The 25320-nt window shown below is 45.9% G+C and overlaps 1 protein-coding gene across 5 annotated transcripts in view; it reads right to left on the bottom strand.

The window, feature by feature from the left end:
- The window catches only part of RAD54L (RAD54 like), a 39082-nt gene extending 14515 nt beyond the window's left edge, over positions 1-24567 (bottom strand). For 2 of the 5 annotated variants that reach the window (XM_042247378.2, XM_004001932.6), the window contains exons 1-16: positions 23959-24567; positions 23795-23881; positions 22113-22235; positions 13335-13395; positions 12509-12644; positions 11996-12065; positions 11588-11876; positions 11239-11363; positions 7101-7251; positions 4763-4889; positions 3536-3610; positions 3257-3387; positions 2646-2756; positions 2378-2501; positions 1727-1805; positions 1259-1438 (exon numbers count right to left, since the gene is read on the bottom strand). In XM_042247378.2, coding sequence (XP_042103312.1) covers positions 1259-1438; positions 1727-1805; positions 2378-2501; positions 2646-2756; positions 3257-3387; positions 3536-3610; positions 4763-4889; positions 7101-7251; positions 11239-11363; positions 11588-11876; positions 11996-12065; positions 12509-12644; positions 13335-13395; positions 22113-22235; positions 23795-23881; positions 23959-23961 — 1872 coding nt within the window. In that variant the 5' untranslated portion in view covers positions 23962-24567. Of the gene's footprint in view, positions 1-1258; positions 1439-1726; positions 1806-2377; positions 2502-2645; positions 2757-3256; positions 3388-3535; positions 3611-4762; positions 4890-7100; positions 7252-11238; positions 11364-11587; positions 11877-11995; positions 12066-12508; positions 12645-13334; positions 13396-20574; positions 20695-22112; positions 22236-23794; positions 23882-23958 lie in introns of those variants that run through there. The other 3 variants (XM_060407584.1, XM_042247381.2, XM_042247383.2) reach the window with 3 other exon arrangements.
- Positions 24568-25320: the final 753 nt, after the last annotated feature.

Raw genomic sequence — 25320 nt, 5'->3', positions numbered from 1 at the left:
GAGACAAGATGAGATGATAGGCTTTGGGAAAATCTGACAGTGAATGGATGGAAAATAACCCTAGGTAGTCACTACAATGGAAGAGAGGGTTGAGAAACTTATTTTTAAGGTGAGAGCTACTTGACCATGTTCATAGACATCAGGGGAATAAAGGAGAAACTGATCAACTAAGAAAGGAAAGAGTGGGGAAAGGGTCTAGAGCAGAGCTGGAATGGTAAGTCCCAAGTAGAAAGGAAGGGAATGATTCTCGTTTGAGAATGGAAAAAAAAAGCAGATGTGAGATGGATAGAACAGAGGAAGGTAGGTGAGAGAATTTTAAGTTTGGTAGCCTGCATTTTCTCTGTGAGGTAGAAGACAAAGTCTCTGCAGAAAGAAGGAAAGACAGGATTAGGAGGAAACCTGAGGGAAAAACTTGAAGTGGCTGTTGAAGGAAATGAGATACAACCCAGCTCAAAATGGAGAATGTGAACTTATGGTAGTGCCAATCTAAAAATGCAAGTTTTATCTGGTGCAGAAGCTGCAAACAGCTGTAATGATCCAAGACTAGGTATTACGGGAAGAGTGGCAGAAAGGATGCACAGGGAGGATCAGGCTGAATAGTAAGGGAAGTCAAGCCTGATTGGGAGGAACTGGGGCAGGTAGTAACTAAGGACATTAGACTGAAACAGATGTAGAGGTCAAGGAAACATGAAGGCTAGAGTGCTGGAAAACTGCATGGCCCCTAAAGTCACCCAGGAAGATTTGCGGAAGTAATGAAGACTGAGCTGGTGTCCAAACTTATTAATGAATTAGGCAAACAGTAGAAGGTAGATAACTGTAGCAAGGAAGAAAAGAGGGTAGTTAAGTAAGGCAACATGAGCTTCAGAAGAGGTACTATAGGATGGATGGTCTGATTGATCACTGAGAACCTGGAGAATGCCAGTACCACCACTTAGACCCATAAGATGGAATGTAAGAAGACTACAAGGCAAGCGGCACAGAAGAAATCAGGTTTAAGAGAAAGCAAGTGTCCTGTGAAAAGGATGAGGCCATAGGGGAGTTTATTATCTACAGGCATCCAGAGAGCACAGTAAAAAGCATCTGACCAACAGGGTAGAGAGAGGGGAGAGAGCAGAATGAAGGGCTCCAGGCTAAGCCCATACCTTGCTCACCACTACAGGCAGAGGGGCCACACAGAGGCAATGAGAAACACCCAAGGTGATCCTGAAGGTCTTATTCCATGACCCACCCCTACTCTGAACATTACCACCATCCTTACAGAGAGTAGGCGATAGATATAGCAGGTCTTCTTTTGACCATCACGCCAGACCCGGGCCATGGCTTGTTCATCATTGGCTGGGTTCCAGTCAGGGTCAAACATGACCAGTCGGTTAGCCCCGATGAGATTGAGGCCACAGCCCCCAGCTTTGCTGCTTAGCATGAAAACAAAGTCAGGACTCTGGAAAAAGAAGGAAAAGAACTGCTTATACCCCAAATTAAGAATCTTACTCAGACCACCCAACTGTTCTCTCACATGTGGACTGCCAGTTTGCCTGTCTACCAGCCAATTTATCAGCCCACAAGCTCAGTTCCCAGCACAGCTTTCATAAACTAGCCTAACCCTACCACACCCACCAGAAAAAAAAAAAGAGAGGCCCTAAAGCAGAGGCCCCTTATAAATTCTTTAACAACCCTTAGTTCTCATGGTATCACACTGGTAGCATGGGGACAGTGGCCGTGCATTTACCGATGGGTTGTTGAAGCGCTCCACAACCTTGGCTCGCTTCTTAATGGACATCGTGCCATCCAAGCGAACATATAAGTACCTGAAGGGGGATCCAAAGATCAAATCAAGAAGTAAACAGAACACTGTGGGGGAAGGGGAGGGTTGGACAGACTGACTGACATATATACACATAGCTAGTAGGAAGCTGCTGTAACAGGGAGCTCAGCCTGGTGCTATGATGACCTAAAGGGGTGAGATGAGGGAGAGGGAGGTTTAAGAGGGAATATATACCTAAGGCTGATTCACATTGTTGTTCAGCAGAAACATGACATTGTAAAACAGTTATCCTCCAATTAAAAAAAAAAGGAGTAAGTACAGTGTCCTTGGAGCCAGAGCTACTGAAGAGATAGAACCAACCACTCTCGAAGGTTGTTCATATATAACCTGAAACCCTAAACTCCCAAAGGGACTGGCAAGGAGCTGAGGGCCAGGACTGTTCTGTGGAGTACCTGAAGGAACAGGGGCTATTCTGTTTGGAGATGGAGCAATAAAGGAACAAACATCTGGAAAGTCCTTCCTGTGCCTGCATTCTGGCCCACATTCACCAATCCAAACACCTGTTCTTCCTACGAATACAGTAGGTGAGGTATCCCTATGGCAGCTCTTCCCTACCTTCGGGCTCGGCAGAGCTTCTCAAAGAGGTCCAATGTCTGAGTGTAATTGGACACCAGCACTACTTTGTCACTGCTGCGGCTTCGGGTCACCGCCAGAATGTAATCAAGGACCAGCATCTTACCTAGGAGATCAACAACTATCAGCCCCAATGTGCTATCCCAGTGGCCAGGATTCTTACTCTTGAGATGGAATAGATCAAGCACAAAGAGACAACCTCCTGTCTCTCTTCCCAGAGGGGCCCAAAGACTGGCAGGAAAGGACTCACCTGATAGCTGAGGCTCTAGAGCCTTGGAGTTATAACCAGGGGGAAATATGTCCAAGGTACCTTCAAAGCCATCTTCCTCTTCCACACACTTGTCATAGATTAAAGCTGGATCTGAAAAAAAAAAAAAAAACCTCCAAAATGCCAGCTACACTGTGTTTAGAAGTTTCACTTCAGTATTCATTAGAACATCCTCTAGAAACTTAATCTTCCTTAGCACCAGACTTGTTTCCAAAGCCCAGGGTGTAGTCAGTGCCACCTGGGATCATGAGTAGACAATCTTGCTCACGAGTGTGTTCCATGTTCTCCCAACAAGAGGGGAGTTATACCACAGAGGGCAAAGTTTGTTATTTTTCCCCCGCCCAACATTTTATAGGCACACTTATGCACACACTCACAGAGTCTTATATACTCTAAGCATCAAACATGGGTCAAGCAAGGATAAGCTAAATTTTCAAAACAAGGGTCTGGTCTAGTGCATGAGCTTATGCCTTGGGAAGGGTTAGAATCACACATGGCCTCCGTGAAGACTATGGACAAGTTTCAGTAAAGGTGGCTGAACTACCTTCCTCGCTCACTTTCACAGAGGACCCCAGGGCGTGGATCTAACTCACGATTACACAGTTTCTTCAGTGAGGTGATCGAAGAAAGAGAAGACACACTCATCTTGCCCTCACGCAACTCTTCTGCTGGCTTGGCCTGTCTCAAAAACCTCTTGTATAATTCAATCTGAAGGGGTGTCAGCCTTTAAAAAAAAACCAATAAGATGGGTAGCTGGGTCAGCAGGAAATGCAGAACCACAATTCTGCCTTCTGAGGACACCTTGAGAGCCCAACAATATCTAGGGGCTGAGCTTTTACCCACTCACTCCACACTCCTCAGTTGTTCTGTACCTACAACAAACCACTTGCTCGATCTTCACAGGCAGATATTTAGAAAGGATATCAGATGTCCTCCGTATCAGGCACCTGGAAGAACAAGATAAAAAGGCAAGGGGTTGGGACTTCCCTGGTGGTCCAGTGGTTAAGACTCCACGCTTCCAAAGCAGAGGACATAGGTTTGATGCCTGGTCAGGGAACTAAGATCCCACATGCTGTGCATCCAAATAAATAAATGGTTAAAAAAAAAAAATGGCAAGGGGCTGATAAAACTGCCATACTAATTACCGGAATAAAAGCTGACACCCGAAGGACCAAGGCTCTTTGTGGTATCAAATGTCAAACACTCATCAGCTCTACGGCAAAGATGTCTATATCAGGGTATCAGCCATGGGAATGGAGACCCTTTCTTAGGGTCTAGCTTGACAGACAACTCTTTCTCTTCTCCTTCAGAATGTTAGCTTGTCTTCAAAGGAAGGCAGAGGTCTTCTACTAAGCCTGGTCCTCTGACAGGGAAATGAAGCTGTAAACCATTGAGTCTTTATGGGAGTTTCTCCTTGCATTTGCCCAAATGCCTGCTGCCAAATGGCCCAAGGTTCAGTTAAATTCTGCCCCTATGACCTGGCAGACCAGGAAGGACAGAGATCAGGCACCTGTGCCCCTAGGAGCACACAGACTCTCTTTCCTGTCATCTTAGCCTGAGAGGGAGGTAGCAGCTGGCAAAAGCAGACTCTTCAGGACACAAACCATCAAGTATATGTAAGTACAACAGAGGAGCGCAGAATATACCTGCACCTGGAGCGATGTGGCCCCCACTGAAAAAGCCCCATCAGCTCGGGAGGCATGCCACCCATCCTTCAGATCTACTACCTGTCACAGAAAGCTGTGGGATGTGGGAAGAGAAGCTTGGTGCTTTAGATCTGAGACAGACAAAGGAAGCTTCTGAAGTACTAACAATGCTCCAAGGGATACAAAAACTTCCTCAGCAGGATGCTAAGTGGCACGAAACCAGACCACAGGGGCCAAGGCCAGGAAGAAAGCAGGGAATCAGCCTGCCAGACCCCTTCATTTACTCAGTGGCTATTATTGTCAGGGCACCATCCCACTCTCTTCATAGAATCCCACCCTCCAAAGGCCAAGGTCCCAAAGGACTGGCCTTGGATGGCTAAGGAGGCGATTCTGATGACCGAATGTGGGGGGACCCCACAAACGGTGCTCTTCCTGTCACCCCACCCCCATTACCTATTCACAATGCTGGTGAGCTCCCGCAGTCGCTCCTCTCCTACACGCCTATCTTCCTCACTGGCAGCTGCATCTCGACCCTTCAGAATTGGCAATTCAAAATGCTTCTTGAACTCCTGGGCGGTTCCTAAGCACAGGAGAAAAGGCATTAAAGAACGCAGAAAGTAATGACTTTTCCACTGCCAGGAATGGCAGACTACACTGTCACAGACCAACCTTCCTGCCAAGAACAACAACGCTGAACAAATTGTAGGCAATTTCTATTTGAATGGATCAGAGAGCTACCAAAGCAGTAAAGACTTGAAAGACCAAATATTAAGATAGCAAGTAGATCAAAACTCAAATGTACACCTTAAATGTAAATGGGCCAGGGACTTTCCTGGTGGCCCAGTGGTTAAGATCCCACAGTCCCAATGCAGGGGACACAGGTTCAACCCCTGGTCTGGAAGACTCCACATGCTGCAGGGCAATTAAGCCTGTGTGTCTTAACTACTGAGTCCATGGCCTAGAGTCCTGTGAGCTGCAGTGATCACGAGAGTTAACAATTGACATTGGCATTAAATGCATTTTTTAAGGTATATGATTTTTTATGCTGCATACCATTTTTTTAAATTTTTTGGTTGCACTGCATGGCATGCATGATCTTAGCTCCCCAACCACGGGTTGAACCTACACCCCATGCAGTAGAAATGCAGTCTTAACCACTGGACCACCAAGGACATCCCTTAAATGCATTTTTTACTTAAGACATTTTCAACTTTTAATGGGTTTAGTGGCACAGAACCCCATCATAAGCTGAGGAAGATCTGTACTGATACATACTACAATGCTGATGAACCTTGAAAACATTATGCTAAGTATGAGAAGCCAAACACAAAAGGTCTCATATTATATGATTCCATTTACAGGAAATATCCAGAACAGGCAAGTACACAGAGACAGAAAATAGACTGGCAGCTGATAGGGGTTGGGGTAAGTGGGGTTGGGAGTGACTGTGAATGAGTACAGGATTTTGTTTTAGTCAGGAATTTAAAAGATCAGGTACCTCACAAAAGTGGATCTCCAAATGGCCAATGAATATATGAAAAGGGGTTCCACTTTTACTCAAAATTAAATAAATGAGAAGAAATATCACTAAGCAATCAGCAGAATGACAAAAAAAAATTAATGTCTTCTAAAGATAAATATTGGTGAAAAAAAGCAGAGGTCAGCAATTATAGCCATGGACCAGTCAGCTGCTTCTGCAAAGTTCTATTAGAACACATCCATGCTTGTGCATTTACACGTTACGGCTGCTTTCACGGTACAGCGGCAGAGCTGAGTACCTGTGACAGAGACAGGATGGCCTATGAGCCTACAATACTTACCATCTAGCCTTTTAAGAAAAAAATTGCTGGCCCCTGATGTAGAAACACTGAAATTCTCATATACTGCTGGTACAATCACTCTGGCAAACTGGATTATTTACTAGGGCTAAACTCATACATAACATATGACCCAGCAATTCAATTTTTATAACAGAGAAATGCCTATTATTCTCAGGTAAAGTACAAGAATGTTTATGGGATCATTATTCAAAATAAAAATGGAAATTCAATTGTCTATCAACAGTAGAACTGATAAATTCTGGTATATTAAAAAAAATGGAATAGTATACTAAAACGAAAAACAAATTGCCATCGACAACAACATGGATTAGTCTCAAACATTATACTGAACAAAACAATCCAGGCGCAACGGAAAATATTCTTTTTACATGAAGCTCAAAAATGGGCACTAACAAACCCTTCCACAGCCATCTATGTACAGCAACTGCCCAACCTATGGATTTTAGGGGCTGGGGGGCAGTGAGGAGCTGCTGCTTAATGGGAAGAGTTCCAGTGCTGCAATATGAAAAGTTCTGGAGGTAGATGGTGGTGATGGTTGTACAACAATGTGAATGTATTTAATGACACTAAGTTGCACACTAAATAATGGTTAAAAACACAACTGCCCAAGATAGTCTTTTCTGAGGCAAGAGCTCTTATAAGCCTGCTAGGATGTGATGAGCAAAAATGCCTGGGGGTAGTAGTCCCATCTGTAGCTCACGGAGACCTTGCCCTGCACAGCCCCTGCCACCTCTCCAGTGGGAAAAAGGGCCAGGGTGGGCCTTGCTAAGCTGCCCCGCAGAGCCAAGGTCTCCCCACAGCTCTGGTACTCCTTGACAAGAGAAGTCTTCCTAAAACAGTGTCTAGTAACGCATATTTAACTGTGGTCTCCTCTCTCCTCAGCTAGAGTTAGACTCGCAAGGTTACATCAAGGCTCCTCTCCAGTGCAGGAGAAAAGGCCAGATTCTTACCCAGGATTCCTGAGTTGACAAAGTGTACCAAGCTGAAATACTCAAGGAGATCATTCTGGATGGGGGTCCCAGAGATGAGCACCCGTCGGCTGGTGTTCAAGCTGTCCAGGGCCTGATAAGTCTGATTCTCGGAGTTCTTGAGCCTGTGTCCCTGCAAGGAAATTAATTCTCACTGAGCCCTGGGCAGAATGTGGCCTCCCTGACAGCAGCAAAGTCTTGTGTAGACAGGAAAAGAGGAATCAAAAGCATTACAGGTCCTGAGGCCTTGGGAACTGCGCAGGGGCACCAAGAGTGAGTTTATCCACTCTCTTGGGGAGAAACAGGCCAGGCTCAAGGACAGATCTTCAGCTTCTAGATCAATGCTACATCCATAAAGCAAGGATTCCCTGTTTCTTCCTCTGCCCCCATCTCCAAAGTCACAGCAGCCTGCCTATCCTCTTCAGGGATCATCCGGACATGTTAGAGACCCAGGCTTTCAGGGAATTCTCCCTCCCCCACTAGCCCAACCATCCCAGAACCTCCTGAGTCAGATGCCTTCTATATTAGACTCCTGGCTGTGTCTGAACTGTTAGTGGTAAGGAACTTAGTCCAGGTTCCTCCTCCCCTCTTTCCTCAGAACCCATCCAGTTCAGATCTAAAGAAAGAACCTCTCTCTGTATCCCTTCTCAATCCCTGTATCACTGCCACCACCCCTAGCCCTTCCACCCGGCACTTTATCTCACCAAGGCAGAAACTTTTTAAAGCAGAGACCATGTCAGATTTGCTTTTTAACTTAATGCACAAGACAGAGTTCTCTAGTCAATGTATGTTTCCTGAAGAATGAAATGAATAACCAACATTGCTATTGAAGAATTAGACACAGAATTTTATTTAACAAAATGACTGAATGTTGTATACCTAAAACAAAAACATTTTATGTCAACTGTATCTCAATTTTAAAAAATTTAAAGACATCCTACACAAAATTAAGTTTTTAAATGACTGAAAGCTCAAGCACCAGTCCTAAAACAAAAGGCTGAGACTCCTGAGCTGAAGAGGGAAAAGCAACTTTAAACTTGTGAAGAAATTACCCAAAAGGCCCTGGGGAAATGCGCAGCAATAACTGGAACCCTCTAAACAGAAGCTCCCTGAGGGCAGGCAATCATGGGATTCCCCACGGCCTGACTCCTGCTGCTGCTGCTGCTGCTGCTGCTGCTGCTGCTGCTGCTAAGTCGCTTCAGTCGTGTCAGATTCTGTGCGACCCCAGAGACGGCAGCCCACCAGGCTCCTTCATCCCTGGGATTCTCCAGGCAAGAACACTGGAGTGGGTTGCCATTTCCTTCTCCAATGCATGAAAGTGAAAAGTGAAAGTGAAGTCGCTCAGTCGTGTCTGACTCAGCGACCCCACGGACTGCAGCCTACCAGGCTTCTCCATCCATGGGATTTTCCAGGCAAGAGTACTGGAGTGGGGTGCCATTGCCTTCTCCGACCTAACAGGTACTTAATAACTCAATTTAATGAACTGAGCTGAACCTTTGTGGGTCTCTGTGGAAGAGAAGGCCAACCCCAGCTCCTGTGAAGCCACTCTGGCTCCAGACCCAGCTCCTGACACCACTGGCCACAAATTTAAAACCCAAACCCTGGCATCTCAGCAAATCAAATATTTGGCTAGATGAAAAGTTGTCAAAGTTCTGGCTGAATTTCTATTCTGGCAGAATTCTCAGCTTATCCTTTTAAAAGCAAAAAAATGATACCAAGATTAAATACCACCACTTCTCTCTCATGAGCCCCATGAATTTAACACATTTCCCCAGCATCTGACTGGTTTTGTGTTCTAGAACTTGTAAAGAAATGTACATGGAACCAACTGAAGCATACAGGGACAGACAGTCCTTCCATAGTCAAGCCAAGTTTCACCCTACACCAAGCTTTGGTTACATCCAAGGCAGGAGTGGAGAAGAGCCAGGCCTTAAAATCTCAGACCTGGATTCAAGTCCCAGCACTCCCCTAAGCTTCAGTTTCCTAACCTCCAAAACTGAGGTAAAGACGATGTCAGTCCCTCCCATTTATAACACCTTACAAAATGGTTCCATATACCCTCTTTCTTGATCAGGATCATGTCCCTTTCAGGTAGACCATGTGCCGTCTACTGAGAACAGTCTCATCCACAGACACGCTTATAAGCAGCGAAGCCAACACTGATCCCAGGTGTTCTCACTCGCTCTGCCTAACTCAGATTACTATGTGGATCAAGATTTTGTACACAGTTATCATGCTATTATTATCTTTTATTATTTCTGTGTGTTCCAGAGAAAAGCATCAGCCAGGAGGAAGCTGGGAACATGAAAGCCTGGGGAAAAGGCTTTCAGGATCTGAACAGGACAAACTCCTCCTAGAGTAGGCTGACCCTCTCTTCAGGACTCTGGCTTCCTCAGGTTTCTGACAACACGACAGGGAATGGCAACTCACTACAGTACTCTTGCCTGGAGAATTTCATGGACAGAGGAGCCTAGTGGGCTACAGTCCATGGGTCACAGAGAGTACAATACGACTTTCACTCTCTTACTCTGATAAATAAAAGGTACGTGAGGGGATTCCCAGGTGGTCTAGTGGTTAAGACTCTGCATTCCCAGTGCAGGAGGCCTGGGTTGAATCCCTGGTCAGGGAACTAGATTTCGCATCCCCCAACTAAGAGCCACAGTGAAGATCCCACGTGCTGCCACTAAGACCCAGCACAGCCAAATAAATAAAATTTTTTTAAAAAGGTAGATTAGTATAAGGGAAGGCCAGGACGCTGCAGTGTACAAAAGGCAGCTTAGAACCTTGTGCCAGTCAGCTCAGAAAACAGGAGAGAATGAGGGAAAAAATGAAACACTATAGAGCAAAACAAAATCTAGACGCCCTCGGTCCTCAAGGGCTCAGCCTGCCATCAGCCTGCCTTCCCTTCTCCTCCCCAACATCCTGGCCTCTAGACGAGGCTCCTGGCACAGTCCCTTTCCATGATGAAGCAAATGCCAGGGCGCTGTGTAGTGGTCACGTGCACACCCCACCTCAATCTGCTAAATCCCTTACTCCTACCAAGGAATGGCCCATCAGGGTATCAGAAGTTGGCAGACATGCCAGATAACGACCCTTTATAAGGACAAAAGTTCAACAGCTCAGGGCTAGCAAGCATGGTTACCCAGTAAGCTTTTCTTCTTTGCCCCCTCCCAAAAGACCCTCAGATATTAGAGTAATCTATAGTCCCCAAAGCAGTCAAGCCTGCCATCAGTTGAAAGATGGGGCCAAGTCTTCCAGCCACCCCTCCACTAAAGCCCCAGGGAATGCCCTGACTTTCCCCAAGATGTAAACAAGGTCAGCAGGCTCAGGGCAGCCAAGCCCTCTGAAGACCTGGGAAATTGTTTATACCGGGAAGCTCCCAGCCACCCTCACTCCTTTCGAAGTAGTAACATCCCTACCACCCTTCATGCACAGTGCTGGAAAAGGCCAGAAAGCAACAACTGCTACATTTCCCTCAGTCCCAGAGAGTCAACACAGGCTCACAATGTGTATGGACTATCCATACAGGACTTTCCTATCACTGTGCACCTGTTCACGGGAGTCCTCTAGCCTACATAAAAATCAGAGGTGACATTTACCAAGGTCTTATGACATACCAGGCACTGTGATAAAAGCTTTCCTTCATTTAATCCTCACAATAATCCCATGAGGCAGATATTATCACCCCATTTTACTGACACAGAGAGGCTTAGGTAGTTAAGTAATTTGTCCAAGGTCATATTACTGGTGTGCAGCAGAAGAGCCAGGATTTGAATAAACATCTCTCTGATCCTAGAACCTGTTCCCCTAAACCCTGTGCCATGTCTCTCCACCCATCCACATCTCTCCCAGCCTTCAAAGTCCTTTGGTCTAGGAAAACTGTAGAGGGAACAAACCCGGTCAGCCCCAGCACCGCACTCTCCCTGGCACCCCAAGCACCACTCAACCCCTCTCTTGGCAGATTGGTACCCTGGGCTCTCCTTCCCATCTGCTGACTCTGAGGCATATGTTCTGTCCTCAGTATCTCCCAGTAACTAGCACAGCCCTTGGACAGCACTTTTCAGTGGAAAGACACTGACAGACTTTTCTCCCACCACCCAAACAGCAGTACGTCAAGTACCTCATCACATATGACCAGTCCAACACTCCCTTTCTGGAGGACTCCAACGTGAAGGCGGAAAGTCTCATAGGAAATGATGAGGATGGGAGAAGGCACTCTGGCACCACGCTGGTTCATAAATCCTTCTACGACAGAAAAGGTGTCAGGAGAGCAAGTCTGAGAATATGCTAAAGAAAAAACCAGTTTGATGATTCTGTAATTTAGCCTGGAAACAACTAAACTCTTTCTCATGGTAATTCTCATATCTTCCTCCCCCTCCTTGCCCTCGATCCTGGTTATCAGTGAGGATACACTTAAGAAAGGAGCAGGTTGTATGGAGGAGTGCGGTCACATTTGTTAAGGCTCCTACCCAGCTTTTGGTCTATCTCGTCCTTAGAGCCTCCATCGATGGCCAGAGGTTGGATCCTCCCTCCAAGCCATTTCCCAACTTCATTGTACCAGTTCCTCACTAGGCTGGAGGGCGACACCACCACCGCCTTGTCGATTTCCGGCTTGCAGTCTGGACTCTGGCGCAGAAGCGTCCACATCAGGGTGATGCACTGCAGCGTCTTGCCCAGGCCCATCTCATCAGCCATGATGCAGCCATGGCTCCCGGGGATGCGCCGGCCAGTGACACACTTCCACAGGAACTCTACTCCCTGGGGAACAGTGACAGCACTCAGCCCCCTCTGGCACCCCACTGCTGCTGCCCCAGGGATGACAGCCTCTCAGGCCCAGCCGCTGCCCCAGCCCAAACCTCACCCCCACCCCCATTCACCTCTCTCTGATGAGGCCTCAAGACCTTACTCAAAATAGGATCAACAACCACATGGACAGGAAGTTTTTCCCTGAGAAAACACAACACAGAAAACAGAGCTCAGACACGGCAAGGGTACACCCTCAGAAAGCTATGTCCCGTGGATCCAGAGGCAGTTGCCTAAGAGAGGATCTCTCTGGCCCGTGCGATCAAACCATAGCAAATTCCTCTCCAGGGTAAGAAAGCGAGGAGACGCGGATGGGTTCCCTATGTCATCACCTCAACATCCCCTGCTCCCCTGAATGAGCCTGGTGGGAAAGGATGAGGAAACCCACCAACTGGACATATCTACACACTCTTCCCCAGGCACTCTCCTCCCCACCTACTCACTCTCTGGATGGTACCGTCGTCATGACAGCACTCTGAAAACACATGCAGGTCCCAGGGTGAAACCACACCAAAAGGCTCTCTGCCCTCCAGGCTCTGTGCACTTACAGAGGACCACAACTGCTCAACAAACACCAATGCACATACTTGTCAAACTTCAGCTGGTCATGGGCGCTCAGTGGGGGAGGCTCATACAGAACCAAGGCACCTTCTTCCAGGGGGTCATGGAGGGCTCGGCGGACCCCAGCCCGTTTAAGGCCCAATGCCCGAGAGCCCAGAGGACCTAGAAACCAACAATTTGTCACTTGAGCCTCTAAGCTGACGAGCTCCAGCCTGCCCAGGTTAAATGCCTATCCTTCACATAACTTTCCGAAGCTTCCACATGACCCTCTCTCCCCAGTACCTCTCCAGATGTAAGCTGGGCACCTCTGCCTAACCATTAACCAGTTATTAGTTCCCCCACTCAACTACAAATTTCAGGTCTCTTTCATCTTAAATCAAAACAACCCTGGAAAGGTCTGAAACCCTACGGGGCCTTTCAAGACTGAAAGCTCAAGTTTGCCTCCCCCCGCCAGCCCGAGTTAGCACAACGCTCTGTCCTTTGTACAGAGGGGGAAACCTGCAGAACCTAGACCTCCGACAGTCAACCTTGTAACCCTTGTAAAGGAAATGCTACTGGACTCACTTGGACGGAACGGAGCCTGGGTCCATCAGCCGCCCTGGCCACCTGAAGCTTCCTGCACACTGGCACATCCCCACCAAGATGAGGGGCACTTAGTCTTGGTAACCCTTGCTGAACTTTTCAAACACAGACCTCATGCAGGCCCAGGGAGGGTCACCCCACACATAGTCATCACTGGACTGACATTTTTAACTCCAAGGTAAGCTTGTACTTACAAAAGCAGGTGTTATGATCTATTTGGGCATATTCACACATGACTAATTCAAGAAACAGAAGAGTCTCCACTTTTACCTTGATAATTTGGAATGGGGATTTTGAAAGGCTTTGACAAAATGCTTCGAATAAATGCTTCCTAAAAAGAGAAGAAACAAGGATTCAGGACTGCTTGGAGATGTTACGGGATATTTTTATAAACACAGTCAAAAATGCCCATGTAAGCATCATAATATATTTAGACCACTGTAGTTTGACTACATCTCATTCAGATGCATCTAGAACAGAAGATGTGCTCCATATTAAATTATTAGGTTTTGTACAATGGCTTTCATCTTTGAGGCTTTGCACGAGGTACCACAAATCCCCAGGGACAGGACAGTGCCAAAGCAAGTACCTGGCCTTGGTCAACCACAAGACTCAGAACTTTTAGTTCATGAACGATCACGCCAAGCAAGCATACCTAACTATTCCCTAGGCTGCAGTGCCTTAAGAAAGCACCACAAACTGACCCGATCCCAGTACTAACAGAACTCTCAAGTCTAGATTCAACCACTGTCCTACAGGGCTACATCTTCCCAAGCATAGCTCACACTTCTTTTGTAATCTCTGATCAATCCTGCTTACTGCATCTAATTCCCATATCAATTTTTACATCAGCCTCCTTGGGAACTACACAGCCCTTCTAAGAGTAGTGGTCACAGGAGAAAAAGGAGCAGAGGTATCAGTAAAATAATGTTGATAACAACCAAAATGACAGCAATAATGACGACTAATAATGTATGTCAGACACAGTGCTAAGTCCTTGCATTCATGTTACCAATCCTCATTAATAGCTCTTTGAGGTCTGTATATTACTGGCACCCCTATTTTACAGATGAGCAAATTGAGGCTAAGTGGTTTCCCAAGTCACACAACCATGACATCTGGACTTTCCTGATTCCAGGGCTTTTATTTGTCACAGATGGGCAATATGGCTTCCTAACCCAACCTGTGTGAGTATAGCATGTGGATCAGCCCAGAGTCAACAGCTTCCTGCATGGAATGGTACAAGAGAGGGGAAAATATGAGCCAAGAGGACATGAGAGAGAGGGCAAGCCTATCACCAAAAAAGCCAGGGACAAGGATGACAGGAAGTCTCTGTGCCATCACTTCAGCCTGGAATCAGCACTGGGTTACTGGGCTGGGACAGAAGGAGAAGTCCACAGTATCAGCTCCTGAGCTAACTGACAACTCCCATCTAAGTTCTCATCTATAGACACCTGCGCCCTCTAGGGAATTATAATAGCCTGTGAACCTCAACAAAATAAGAGTTAGGCAAGAGAGCAAGGAGAAAACAAGAGCAGAAATGTTGAAGGCAGTCTTAATGGAATACATTAGTAGGAAAGTAATGAAAAATACTCCCTTCTAGCAAAAAGGCAGTTTAATAGGGGGAAAAAAAAAGCAATTGCCCTGAAATTTTTATCTTTTTATTCTGATCCATCTGTATAGATTATAAATTAAATTCTAGAAACTCAATGTACTTTAAAGAAGAAGAATATAATGACTATATATGGCAATGTACTGCAAGATAGAAAAGAAACGTGGAGAACTGAACTTCATCACTATGCTTAAATAACACAAGGCCAGGGTTGGAGAAAGGCTCCAATTCTTTATTTGCATATTTCTTTGCAGCAGAATAAAATTTTTTGATTATTTTTAATTATCAAGAAACGATAATGAGAAACTTATACATGAAAGATGCTAACAAAAAGCTACCATTAAGTCAAAGAAGAAAAGGAAAAAGATGGACTCAATTTCTTCCCTAACTTGGCATCAATTCTGCTTTTAATTCCAAAACTGAGATATTATTTTCAAGATTATCAATTTAAGAGGCTAGTATTAAAGCTCTAAGTAGCCAAGAATGTATGCTCCAAATTTAAAAAGACTTTCAGTAAAACCCAGGAGCCACAAATTCTGCAGGTAGAAGTGCAGGCTTGTGGAACTACTGTGGAAGGAGGCGAGGACCCCTGGCTAAAACCATCTGAGGGCACAGCCTGCAAGACTTGCAATGCAGCTTCCAAGAATCAGGTCTGGGAATAGTCACTAGACTCTGACAGAGGCAGGCGAGAAAGCATGCTCTCACTCGGTTCATTTAGTTACTGAAAATCCACACCACCCTTTGCTCCTGATGATAGAAGAGGGAGAAGAACATTCCTCCTCCCCACCAAGGTCAAGGCTTCCCTCTCCCAGTCATTCTATCAGGCCTGCCTGATCTTTCTCTATCTCAAGCTTCTCCCTCTACCAGCTCTTTCTCACCAGCACTTAAGACATACTTAACTCTCTCCTATCTTAAAAACAAAATGTCCTTTGACCTCATATCGCCACCCCTTCAAACTTCTAGAAAAAGTAGTCTGTTTCCCCTATCTCCCACTCCTCCTATCTTCTGAAATGATTCTGCCCAAGGTCACCAATGGCCTACAAGACCTTAACTCCAAGAGATATTTTTCTACCCTATCTTACTAGACAAAGCTGGTCACTCTTTCCTCTCTGCTTTTGACTTCCATGACACCATTCTCCCACTATTTTGTCTTTCTGGGACTTTACACTCAGTCGCCTAACGGGCTCCTCTTCTTCTGCCCAATCCCTTTAAAAGTCAGTGTTTCTCAGGGTTTGACCTTAAGTTCTTCTGACTGTACATTCACATGGACACACCAATACAGTTTTTGGAGGTGTCAAACTCTATGCCAATCACCTCAAATCTATTTCCAGTCCATAACCCTCTCCTAGGTACCACATGTACATGTGCAAACCTAGACAACCCACAGGACTTAAAACTCACTGTGTCTAAGGCTGAGGTCTGCCCCCAGGGCTGCACTGACTTCTGTAGTCCTAAAGCATTGTTTTCCTTTGGGGATCCTCCCTCCACAGCTTTCACACAGGCTGTTCCCTTTACCTGGAACACTTCCTGCTCTTTCACCTGACAAACTCTTCACAGTCTTCAGGACCCGACCTCATCATCATGTCCCTCAGATTCGAGTCTCCACCAGCCTCCAGCCTGTTAGGCCTCCTGTTGGCAAACTCTCACCACCCTCACACTTATCTCATAAGATAAATCCTGAATTAAAACAGTTCCAGAGGACTAATACTACTTTTTTAAGCTCAGGAAACAATTAAACAATATTACTTTAGTGAATTATATACATATGGTAAAACTATCACAAAAAGCAAGGGATGATGAACATAGTTAGGATGGTGGTACCTCTGGGAATGGGAAAAGAATTATGACTGAGATGATGTTCTAGCCCTGGGTGGTGGGTTCACAGGAGTTATTTTGGTTTATATCTTACATATATTATACATATGTTTCTGTATTCAACAAATAGTATGTAAAATGTTTTCTGAATGCATAAATAACTAACCTCCATTACACATTCCTGTCATCATATTCCCATTTTTCCTTGAAAATGTCCCTATAAAGGAAAAACACAATCCCGTGTCTCTACCATTGCAACAAAAACAACAAAACACCTAGGAATAAACCTTGCTACAGGACAGCCTTGGTGGTCCAGTGGTTAAGAATCCACCTGCCAATGCAGGGGACATGGATTTGATCCCTGATCTGGGAAGATTCCACATGCTGAAGAATCAGTATTGTAGCCTCTGTCACAACTACTGAAGCCCTTGCACCCTAGAGCCCATGATCCACAAGAGAAGCCACTGCAATGAGAAGCCCACTCATAGCAACTACAGAGCAGCACCTGCTTACCACAACTAGAGAAAGCCTGTGGGCCGCAACAAAGATCCAGCACAGGCGGAAAAAAAAAAAAAAAATCCTACCTACAGAGGCAAAGGCCGTAAGGTCCTGCTTATTTAATTTATATGCAAAGTACATCATGCGAAATGCCCAGCTGGATGAAGCACAAGCTGGAATCAAGATTGCCAGGAGAAATATCAATAACCTCAGATATGCAGATGACACCACCCTTATGGCAGAAAGTGAAGAGGAACTAAAAGCCTCTTGATCAAAGTGAAAGAGGAGAGTGAAAAAGTTGGCTTAAAGCTCAACATTCAGAAAACTAAGATCATGGCAGCTGGTCCCATCACTTCACGAAAAATAGATGGGGAAACAATGGAAACAGTGACAGACTTTATTTTCTTGGGCTCCAAAATCACTGTAGATGGTGACTGCAGCCATGAAATTAAAAGTTTACTCCTTGGAAGAAAAGCTATGACCAAAAAAAAAAAAAAAGGAAAGAAAAGCTATGACCAACCTAGACAGCATATTAAAAAGTAGAAACATTATTTTGCGGACAAAGGTCCATCTAGTCAAAGCTATGGTTTTTCCAGTAGTCATGTATGGATGTGAGAGTCGGGACTATAAGGAAAGCTGAGCACTGAAGAATTGATGCTTCTGAACTGTGGTGTTGAAGACTCTTCAGAGTCCCTTGGACTGCAAGGAGATCAAATCAATCAATTCTAAAGGAAATCAGTCCTGAATACTCATTGGAAGGACTGACGCTAAAGCTGAGGCTCCAATACTTTGGCCACCTGATACAAAGAAGCAACTCATTAGAAAAGACCCTGATGCTGGGAAAGATTGAGGCAGGAGAAGGAGACAACAGAGGATGAGATAGTTGGATGGCATCACTGAATCAATGGACATGAGTTGGAGTAAACTCTGGGAGTTGGTGATGGACAGGGAGGCCTGGAGTGCTGCAGTCCATGGCGTCACAAAGAGTTGGACATGACTGAGCAACTGAACTGACTGACAGAGGCAAAAGGCCTGTATGCAGAAAAGTATAAGATACTGATGAAAGAAATTAAAGATACAAACAGATGGAGATATCCCATGTTCTTGGATTGGAAGAATCAATATTGTATAAACGTAAATGAGTATACCACCCAAAGCAATCTATAGATTCAATGCAATTCCTATCAAATTACCAATGGCATTTTCCATAGAACTAGAAAAGAAACTTTTACAATTTATATGGAAACAGAAAAGACCTTGAATAACTAAAGCAATCCGGAGAAACAAAAATGAAGCTAGAGGAATCAGGCTCCCTGACTTCAGACTATACTACAAAGCTACAATAATCAAGACACTGGCTCAAAAACAAAAATATAGACCAATGGAAAAAGACAGACAGTCCAGAGATAAACCCACACCCATGGTCATCTTATCTATGACAAAAGAAGCAAGAAAATACAATGGAGAAAAGACTTCAATAAATGGTGCTGTGAAAACTGGACAGCTACATGTAGAAGAATGAAATTAGAACACTTCCAAACACCACACACAAAAACAGACTCAAAATGGGTTAAACACCTGAATGTAAGGCTATACACAATGTAACTCTTAGAGGGAAACAGGCAAAACACTCCGATCTTTTTTGATGCACCTCCTAATGAAAATAAAAACAAACAAATGAGACCTAATTAAAAGTAAAACCTTTTGCACAGTAAAGGAAACCATAAACAAGACAAAAAGACAACCCTCAGAATAGGAGGAAATATTTGCAAATGAAGAAACTGAAAAAGCATTAATCTCCAAAATATACAAACAGCTCATGCCGCTCAATATCAAAAAAACAACCCAATCAAAAAATGGGCAGAAGACGTAAATAGACATTTCTCCAAAGAAACCATACAGATGGCCAAACAAACACATGAACATAACTAATTATTAGAGGAATGCAAATCAAAACTACAATGAGGTATCAACTCACACCCATTAAAATGGCCATCATTAATAAAATCTACAAACAATAAATGCTAGAGAGCGAGTGAAGACAAGGAAGTCCTCTTGCACTGTTGTTGGGAATATAAACTGGTACAAACACTATGGAGAACAGTATGGAGGTTCCTTAAAAAAACCCAAAATAGAACAGCAATCTCACTACTAGACCATATACTCAGAGAAAACCATAATTTAAAAAGACACATGTAGTGGTCAGTTGTGTCCGACTCCTTATGAACCCATGGACCACAGCCTGCCAGGCTCCTCTGTTCATGGGATTTCTCAGGCAAGAATACTGGAGTGGATTGTCATTTCCTTCTCCAGGGGATCTTCCCGACCCAGAGATCAAACTCTTATCTCCTGCATTGGTAGGCAGATTGCTTACCACTGAGCCACCTGGGAAGCTCACACCTGAAACACAACACTATAAATCAACTATACTCCAATAAAAATTAAAAAAATGAAATATCAACTCTCTAAAGCAAAAAATAAAGTTATTACAAAATAATGACTATACTCCCTTGTGTTGCATGTCCTTGTTGCTTATTTTATAAAAAAAAAAAGACTGATGTATCCCAATGTTCATTGCAGCACTACTTACAATAGCCAGAACACGGAAGTAACCTAAATGTTCACCAACAGTGGAATGGATAAAAAAATAGATAGTATATATGTGTGTGTGTGTCCACAATGGAATTAGCCATAAAAAGGAATGAAATTGGGTCATTTGTGGACACATGGATGGACCTGGAGATTGTTATAAATGAGTGAAGTAAGCCAGAAAGAGAAAAACAAGTATCATGTATTAACGTATATATGTGGAATCTAGAAAAATGGTATAGATGATCTGACCTGCAAAACAGAAATAGACACACAGAAGTAGAGAACAAAGGCATGGACACCAAAGGGGAAAGGGAGAGGGTGGGATGAATTGGGATTGACATATATACACTCTTGATACTACGTATAAAATAACTAATGAGAATCTACTGTATAGCTCAGGGAACACTCTTCAGTGCTCCATCGTGACCTAAATGGGAAGGAAATCCAAAAAGAGGGGAGATATATACACATATGGCTGATTCACTTTGCTGCACAGCAGAAATTAACACAACACTGCAACTATACACCAATAAAAATTTTAAAAAACAATCTTGCGTCTCCTCTGTTCTCAGTACTACACTATTTCTGACATCTGACATGTGGGTTTTCCACACATCAAGCAAATCTTCGTTTCCACTTGGGTTCCCTACACCTTAATTCCAACACTATGTTCCAGGATAAAGCATCAGAAACAAATCTCAAGTCTAGGTGCTTCTAACCACAAAGTGAAAGTCGCTCAATCAGCTCTTTGCGACCCCATGGACTGTAGCCTGCCAGGCTCCTCTGTCCATGGGATTTTCCAGGCAATACTGGGGGGGATTGCCATTTCCTTCTCCTGGGGATTTTCCCAACCATGGGATCGAACCCAAGTTTCCTGCATTGCAGGCAGTCTTGAAAGGCTCTGACCCCAAGCTACAAATCAAATGTTACCACAACCCCTTCCTTAGATTAATTCACTAGCTGGTTCAGAGAACTCAGATGAAGTTTACTTACTAGATTACTGGTTTATCACAAATTATATTAAAAGATATGAATGAATAGCCAGATGAACAGACACACAGAGGAAGGAGGTCTGGAAGAGCGGTGAACACTGGAGCTTGGAGCTTCGAGCGTGCGACTTTCTGCTCGCTAACCAGAAGTTCTGCTGCTGCTGCTGCTGCTGCTGCTAAGACACTTCAGTCGCATCCGACTCTGTGCGACCCCAGAGACGGCAGCCCACCAGGCTCCCCTGTCCCTGGGATTCTCCAGGCAAGAACACTGGAGTCGGTTGCCATTTCCTTCTCCAAGGCATGAAAGTGAAAAGTGAAAGTGAAGTCGCTCAGTCATGTCCGACTCAGCGACCCCACGGACTACAGCCTACCAGGCTCCTCCGTCCATGGGATTTTCCAGGCAAGAGTACTGGAGTGGGGTGCTATTGCCTTCTCCGGGGAAGTTCTCCAAACTCTCCCAAACCTTTTGTGTTTCTAAGGAGGCTTTTGACACAGGTTGGACTGATTAAACATTGACCATTGTTGGGTTGGTTCCCCTGGCAACCAGTCTCAAAGTTAAGTGCTTTCCAAAGTCATCTTATTAGCAAACTCAGGTGTGGCTGTAAGGAGCTCATTAGGAATAACAGAAGACATCTTGATCCCTCTTATCATTTAAATTCCAAAGGTTTTTGGAGCTGTGTCTTGGTGTCCTTCAGAAGGTTTAGAGAGAGAAAAAAAAAAAAGAAGGTTTAGAGGAAAAAGCGTTGGATGGAGCCAGGCAGATCTGCGGAGAAGGCGATGGCACCCCACTCCAGTACTCTTGCCTGGAAAATCCCATGGACGGAGGAGCCTGGTAGGCTGCAGTCCGTGGGGTCTCGAAGAGTCGGACACGACTGAGTGGCTTCACTTTCATGCACTGGAGAAGGAAATGGCAACCCACTCATGTTCTTGCCTGGAGAATCCCAGGGACAGGGGAGCCTGGTGGGCTGCCGTCTCTGGGGTCACACAGAGTCGGACACAACTGAAGCAACTTAGCAGCAGCAGCAGCGGCAGCAGGCAGATCTGACAATTTTGTAACTTTAAGCAAATTATTTAACCCCTCTAGGATTCAGCTTCCTTATCTTAAAAAAATGAGTTACATGAGATAATGCACATAACCTGCCATGGTGGTGATTACTTTTGATTTTACTAAAGGATACAGTGAAAGCTATAGGACTCTGGTACTTCTTAAAAGCTATTATGCGGAATCAGAGACAGTTCTCTGACGGGTTCCAACATCTTGCCTAAATGGGAAGGTCTTCACTCTCTGCACCTTCTTGTCATCAGCAGTCTCAGCCACCTGAGAGTTGGTGCCCAAGTAGCTATAACAAGGGGAATTCCAAGTCAGGTACACTAAGAATTATCTCTAAGAAAAGAAAAGAGGCCTTTTCTAGGCCCCAGGAGCTGTGGCCAGGCCCAAAGCTCCCACTAAAGCATCTGCTGGCTACTGTGTGAGGACTCAGGGAGCCTCCCTAAACAAAAGAGGGCACACACAGACATCGACAGGTTATAGCTAGGGCTTACATGTTGACTGCTGTCCAGACAGGGTGGTCGATTCGTTAGTTGAGTCAAAGGCTTCCGAAAAGGAGACAGGAAACACTCCTGGCTCTGGGTCTCACAGCTGGATTTCTTAGGTTTCTTAGGAGTCTAGGAGAGAGAATTGGGGAAGGTGAAGTCTGGATGATACAGAGTTAGCCACAATGACAACTAATATTTAAAACCTCATTAAGCGTAAAGCACTGTGCTAAACTCTTCACATGTGTCATCCTATATCATCTTCACAGTAATCCTAGAATACTTGTTTACATCCTGATGTAACAGTGAGAACACTGGAGCTTAGTGAAGTTAAAGAACTTGCCTAATTTGAGGGGCAGTGAAAAGTAAGTCACTCAGTCCTGTCCAACTCTGCCTCCCCATGGACTATACAGTCCATGGAATTCTCCAGGCCAGAATACTGGAGTGGGTAGCCATTCCCTTCCCCAGGGGATCTTCCCGACCCAGGAATCCAACCAGCACTGCAGGCGGATTCTTTCCAACTGAGCTATGAGGGAAGCCCTGAGGGGCAATGGAAGAAGTGAATGAAGTGGGCCTGTGATGGGCAAGTCCATCAGTAGCATAGTCAAGCTGCCCACAGATCTTCACTCCAAAAGCCCCAAGGAATGACTGAGTGACTCTTTGCTTTCCTCCCAGGGTTTACCAATGGAGGGCAAGAGTAGAGCTGCTCCCAACTCCCAGGCCGCTCTCATCAGTCCCCACCATGTCTGTGAGAACACCATCACTGAAAGCATTTTCTGGAGCAACCAGGAGCAGACAACACCAAGTGCTGCCCCAAGTTCAAGTCTGAGACCCATGTAAGTGGCAAGGGACAGCCAAGGCAGCCTGCACACCAGCAGTGCAGCTACAGAATGAGCCCCACTGAGCCATCAGGCAAGAATCCACTTGTAGCAGCTTGCCAAGGTATCTGAAGCTACAAGGCACACCTGAAACAAACACCAGACCCCTTCCACTCTCTCCATAGGCTTTTACTCACATGTTGCAACCACCCCAAACTGCCTTATAGATATTTCTTAGCTAATCCCTTCCTCCAAAGTTCCAATGGTCAAACCACTGCTTCTTGAATTGCTCTCTCTAAAGAGCATGCTAAATCATCATCCTACTGATTTAGGTTACATAGGTCCTACCACAGCTAGCCCCAAAAGCCTCCAAGGCAGGGCCCAGTCCAAAGTCAAACGTGGAGCCCTTGATTATCTGCAGGGACTGGAGGGGCGGCACCACCCCTCCAATCAAGGTCCAAGGAAGCTCAGATTCTACCATAGGCCCAGTGAACCCTACTGTTCTGTGACACTGGGCAGGTGACAAAGAGAAAAAAGAGCTGCTAGTTGCTGCTGGGGCGTCCTCCCCCTTTTTCCCAAGGGAGCCAAAGGGTCCAACCCAATCAGCTCGTTGCTTTGGAACATAGCAAATTTTCCTATCAGGAAAACTGAGGCATACTAGCTTTTAGTGAGCACCTTGAGGACAAAGATTTTTATCCAGTTCGATGCCTGACACATAGTAAGCACTCACTAACCGAACAGTAAGCACTGAAACGCTTCTGGAGGTGACAGGGTACATTTCATGAAACTACAGAAACCAAGTCTAGGATTCCTCTCTGCCTAAACAGCCCTGCAACCCCACGTTCCCTATCCCCTTGAGGGCAGAGTACTCACCACTGCTCCAGGCTGCCAGTCTTCATCATCAGAGGGTCCGTCTTCCGGTTTTCTCTTGGCCAGCTGGCTTGGAGCTAAGCTCCTCCTCTGTAAGAGGAGAACGGAAACAGTCCATTAGACCCAGCCATAGTGCTAGCCACAGTCTCCCATAGGCCCATACTTACCATCCTGGACCCAGGAATATAAAATGTCAAGTACCCATTAGGCAAAGGTCAAAGGCACACAGCAGCTGAGAATGTAGAACCAGCCTACTAAAGAGCGGGCTGCTATTCTATTGAAAGCATGAGCTAATTAAAGGAGCAGGGATGGAGGGAATACAGCCAGGGGCTGAGCTTTGGGCCCGAAGTATGAAGAGTGTCGGTCTCCAGGTAGCCGAGGTGGGAGAGAAGGGCAAAAAGGAAGTACCCAATCAGAAATGGGTAGAGGTCTAGGATGGGGAGAAGAGGCAGGGGAAGAGACTGCCAGACTGGGCAGAGGGGAGTCGGGATAACGGCCCCAGATGGACCTGAAGGCAGGGGGTAGTAGCGGTGGGGGGAGGGGGAAGGGTGAAAATCTGAGGCCTGGGGAGGGCGAGTCCGGAGAAGGGATTTCCCAGGTCGGAGTGCGGATGCGGGCCTGAGGGAGGCCGAGCAGGGGTCCAGGCAGGACACGGAGAAGACCCGAGCTTGGGAGGGGAATCCCAGGCAAGGCTGGAAAGAGCCGCACAGCTGAATCCCAAGCACTGCCGCTTAGCCTTCCTCTACCCAAAGCGCGCGTTAACAGCCGCCAGGACTCCCGGGACCCGCCAGGCGCGGTCAATCGAACCTCCCGCGGTGCCGCCACCGCACCACCCATTGGCTGCGTTCTATGCGTTCGGCGCTCGCGCCCCAAGGATGGGGGCGGGCCTAGCCCTGCGGTCGCGGAGAGGCTGGGGAAGTGGAGCTGAGTTGGCTAAAGGGACCAGCGAGGAGGTGGGACTTAGAGGGTAGGGTGGGGTTCGCGGTGGCGGGAGCGGTTGGGCGAGGAGGGCGGGGCAAGAGGACCAGCTAGGTTTTTGTGCTTGGGGGCAGGGCTTGCGCTTGAGGGCAGGGCTTGCGTTCAGATCCACTGGCCTGTTGTGCTGCCTGGGAAGCAACTGAAGTGACGGTTTACTTCAGATGGGGCTGCGAAGAACTTGCACCTGTGTGCAGAAGGGTGGGAAAGCGGGGCATAGCATGTGACAGAGCTGGAGAGGAGGTCGGGGTTGGAGTTAGATGTCGCTGCTCTTCCCCCATCCCCACCCGCCGAGGTTGGGGGCAGTTTTTCCGTCTGGACTCCCTACCACGTGGTCGGCTTAGGCAGTGAAAGCTCCCAGGGGACTTGATTTTTAGGTCTGGCTTGTCTCAAAGAAAGCTACCTTCCTTTCCTAGGCAAAACCGTGCTGGCGGCAATGTGGCTTTGGAGTCAGGCCTAATCCTGTACACTGTCTTCCTGTAGGCTCAGTCTCTTAAAACGTCACTTACTTCATAACGAAACTGTGTATTATATTAGTATTTTGGCTATTCTGA

The sequence above is a fragment of the Ovis aries genome, chromosome 1 (genome assembly GCF_016772045.2).
Source record: "Ovis aries strain OAR_USU_Benz2616 breed Rambouillet chromosome 1, ARS-UI_Ramb_v3.0, whole genome shotgun sequence".
Classification (NCBI taxonomy): domain Eukaryota; kingdom Metazoa; phylum Chordata; class Mammalia; order Artiodactyla; family Bovidae; genus Ovis; species Ovis aries.
Note: the sequence above shows the minus strand (reverse complement) of the source record. Positions and strands in the feature narration are given on the sequence as shown.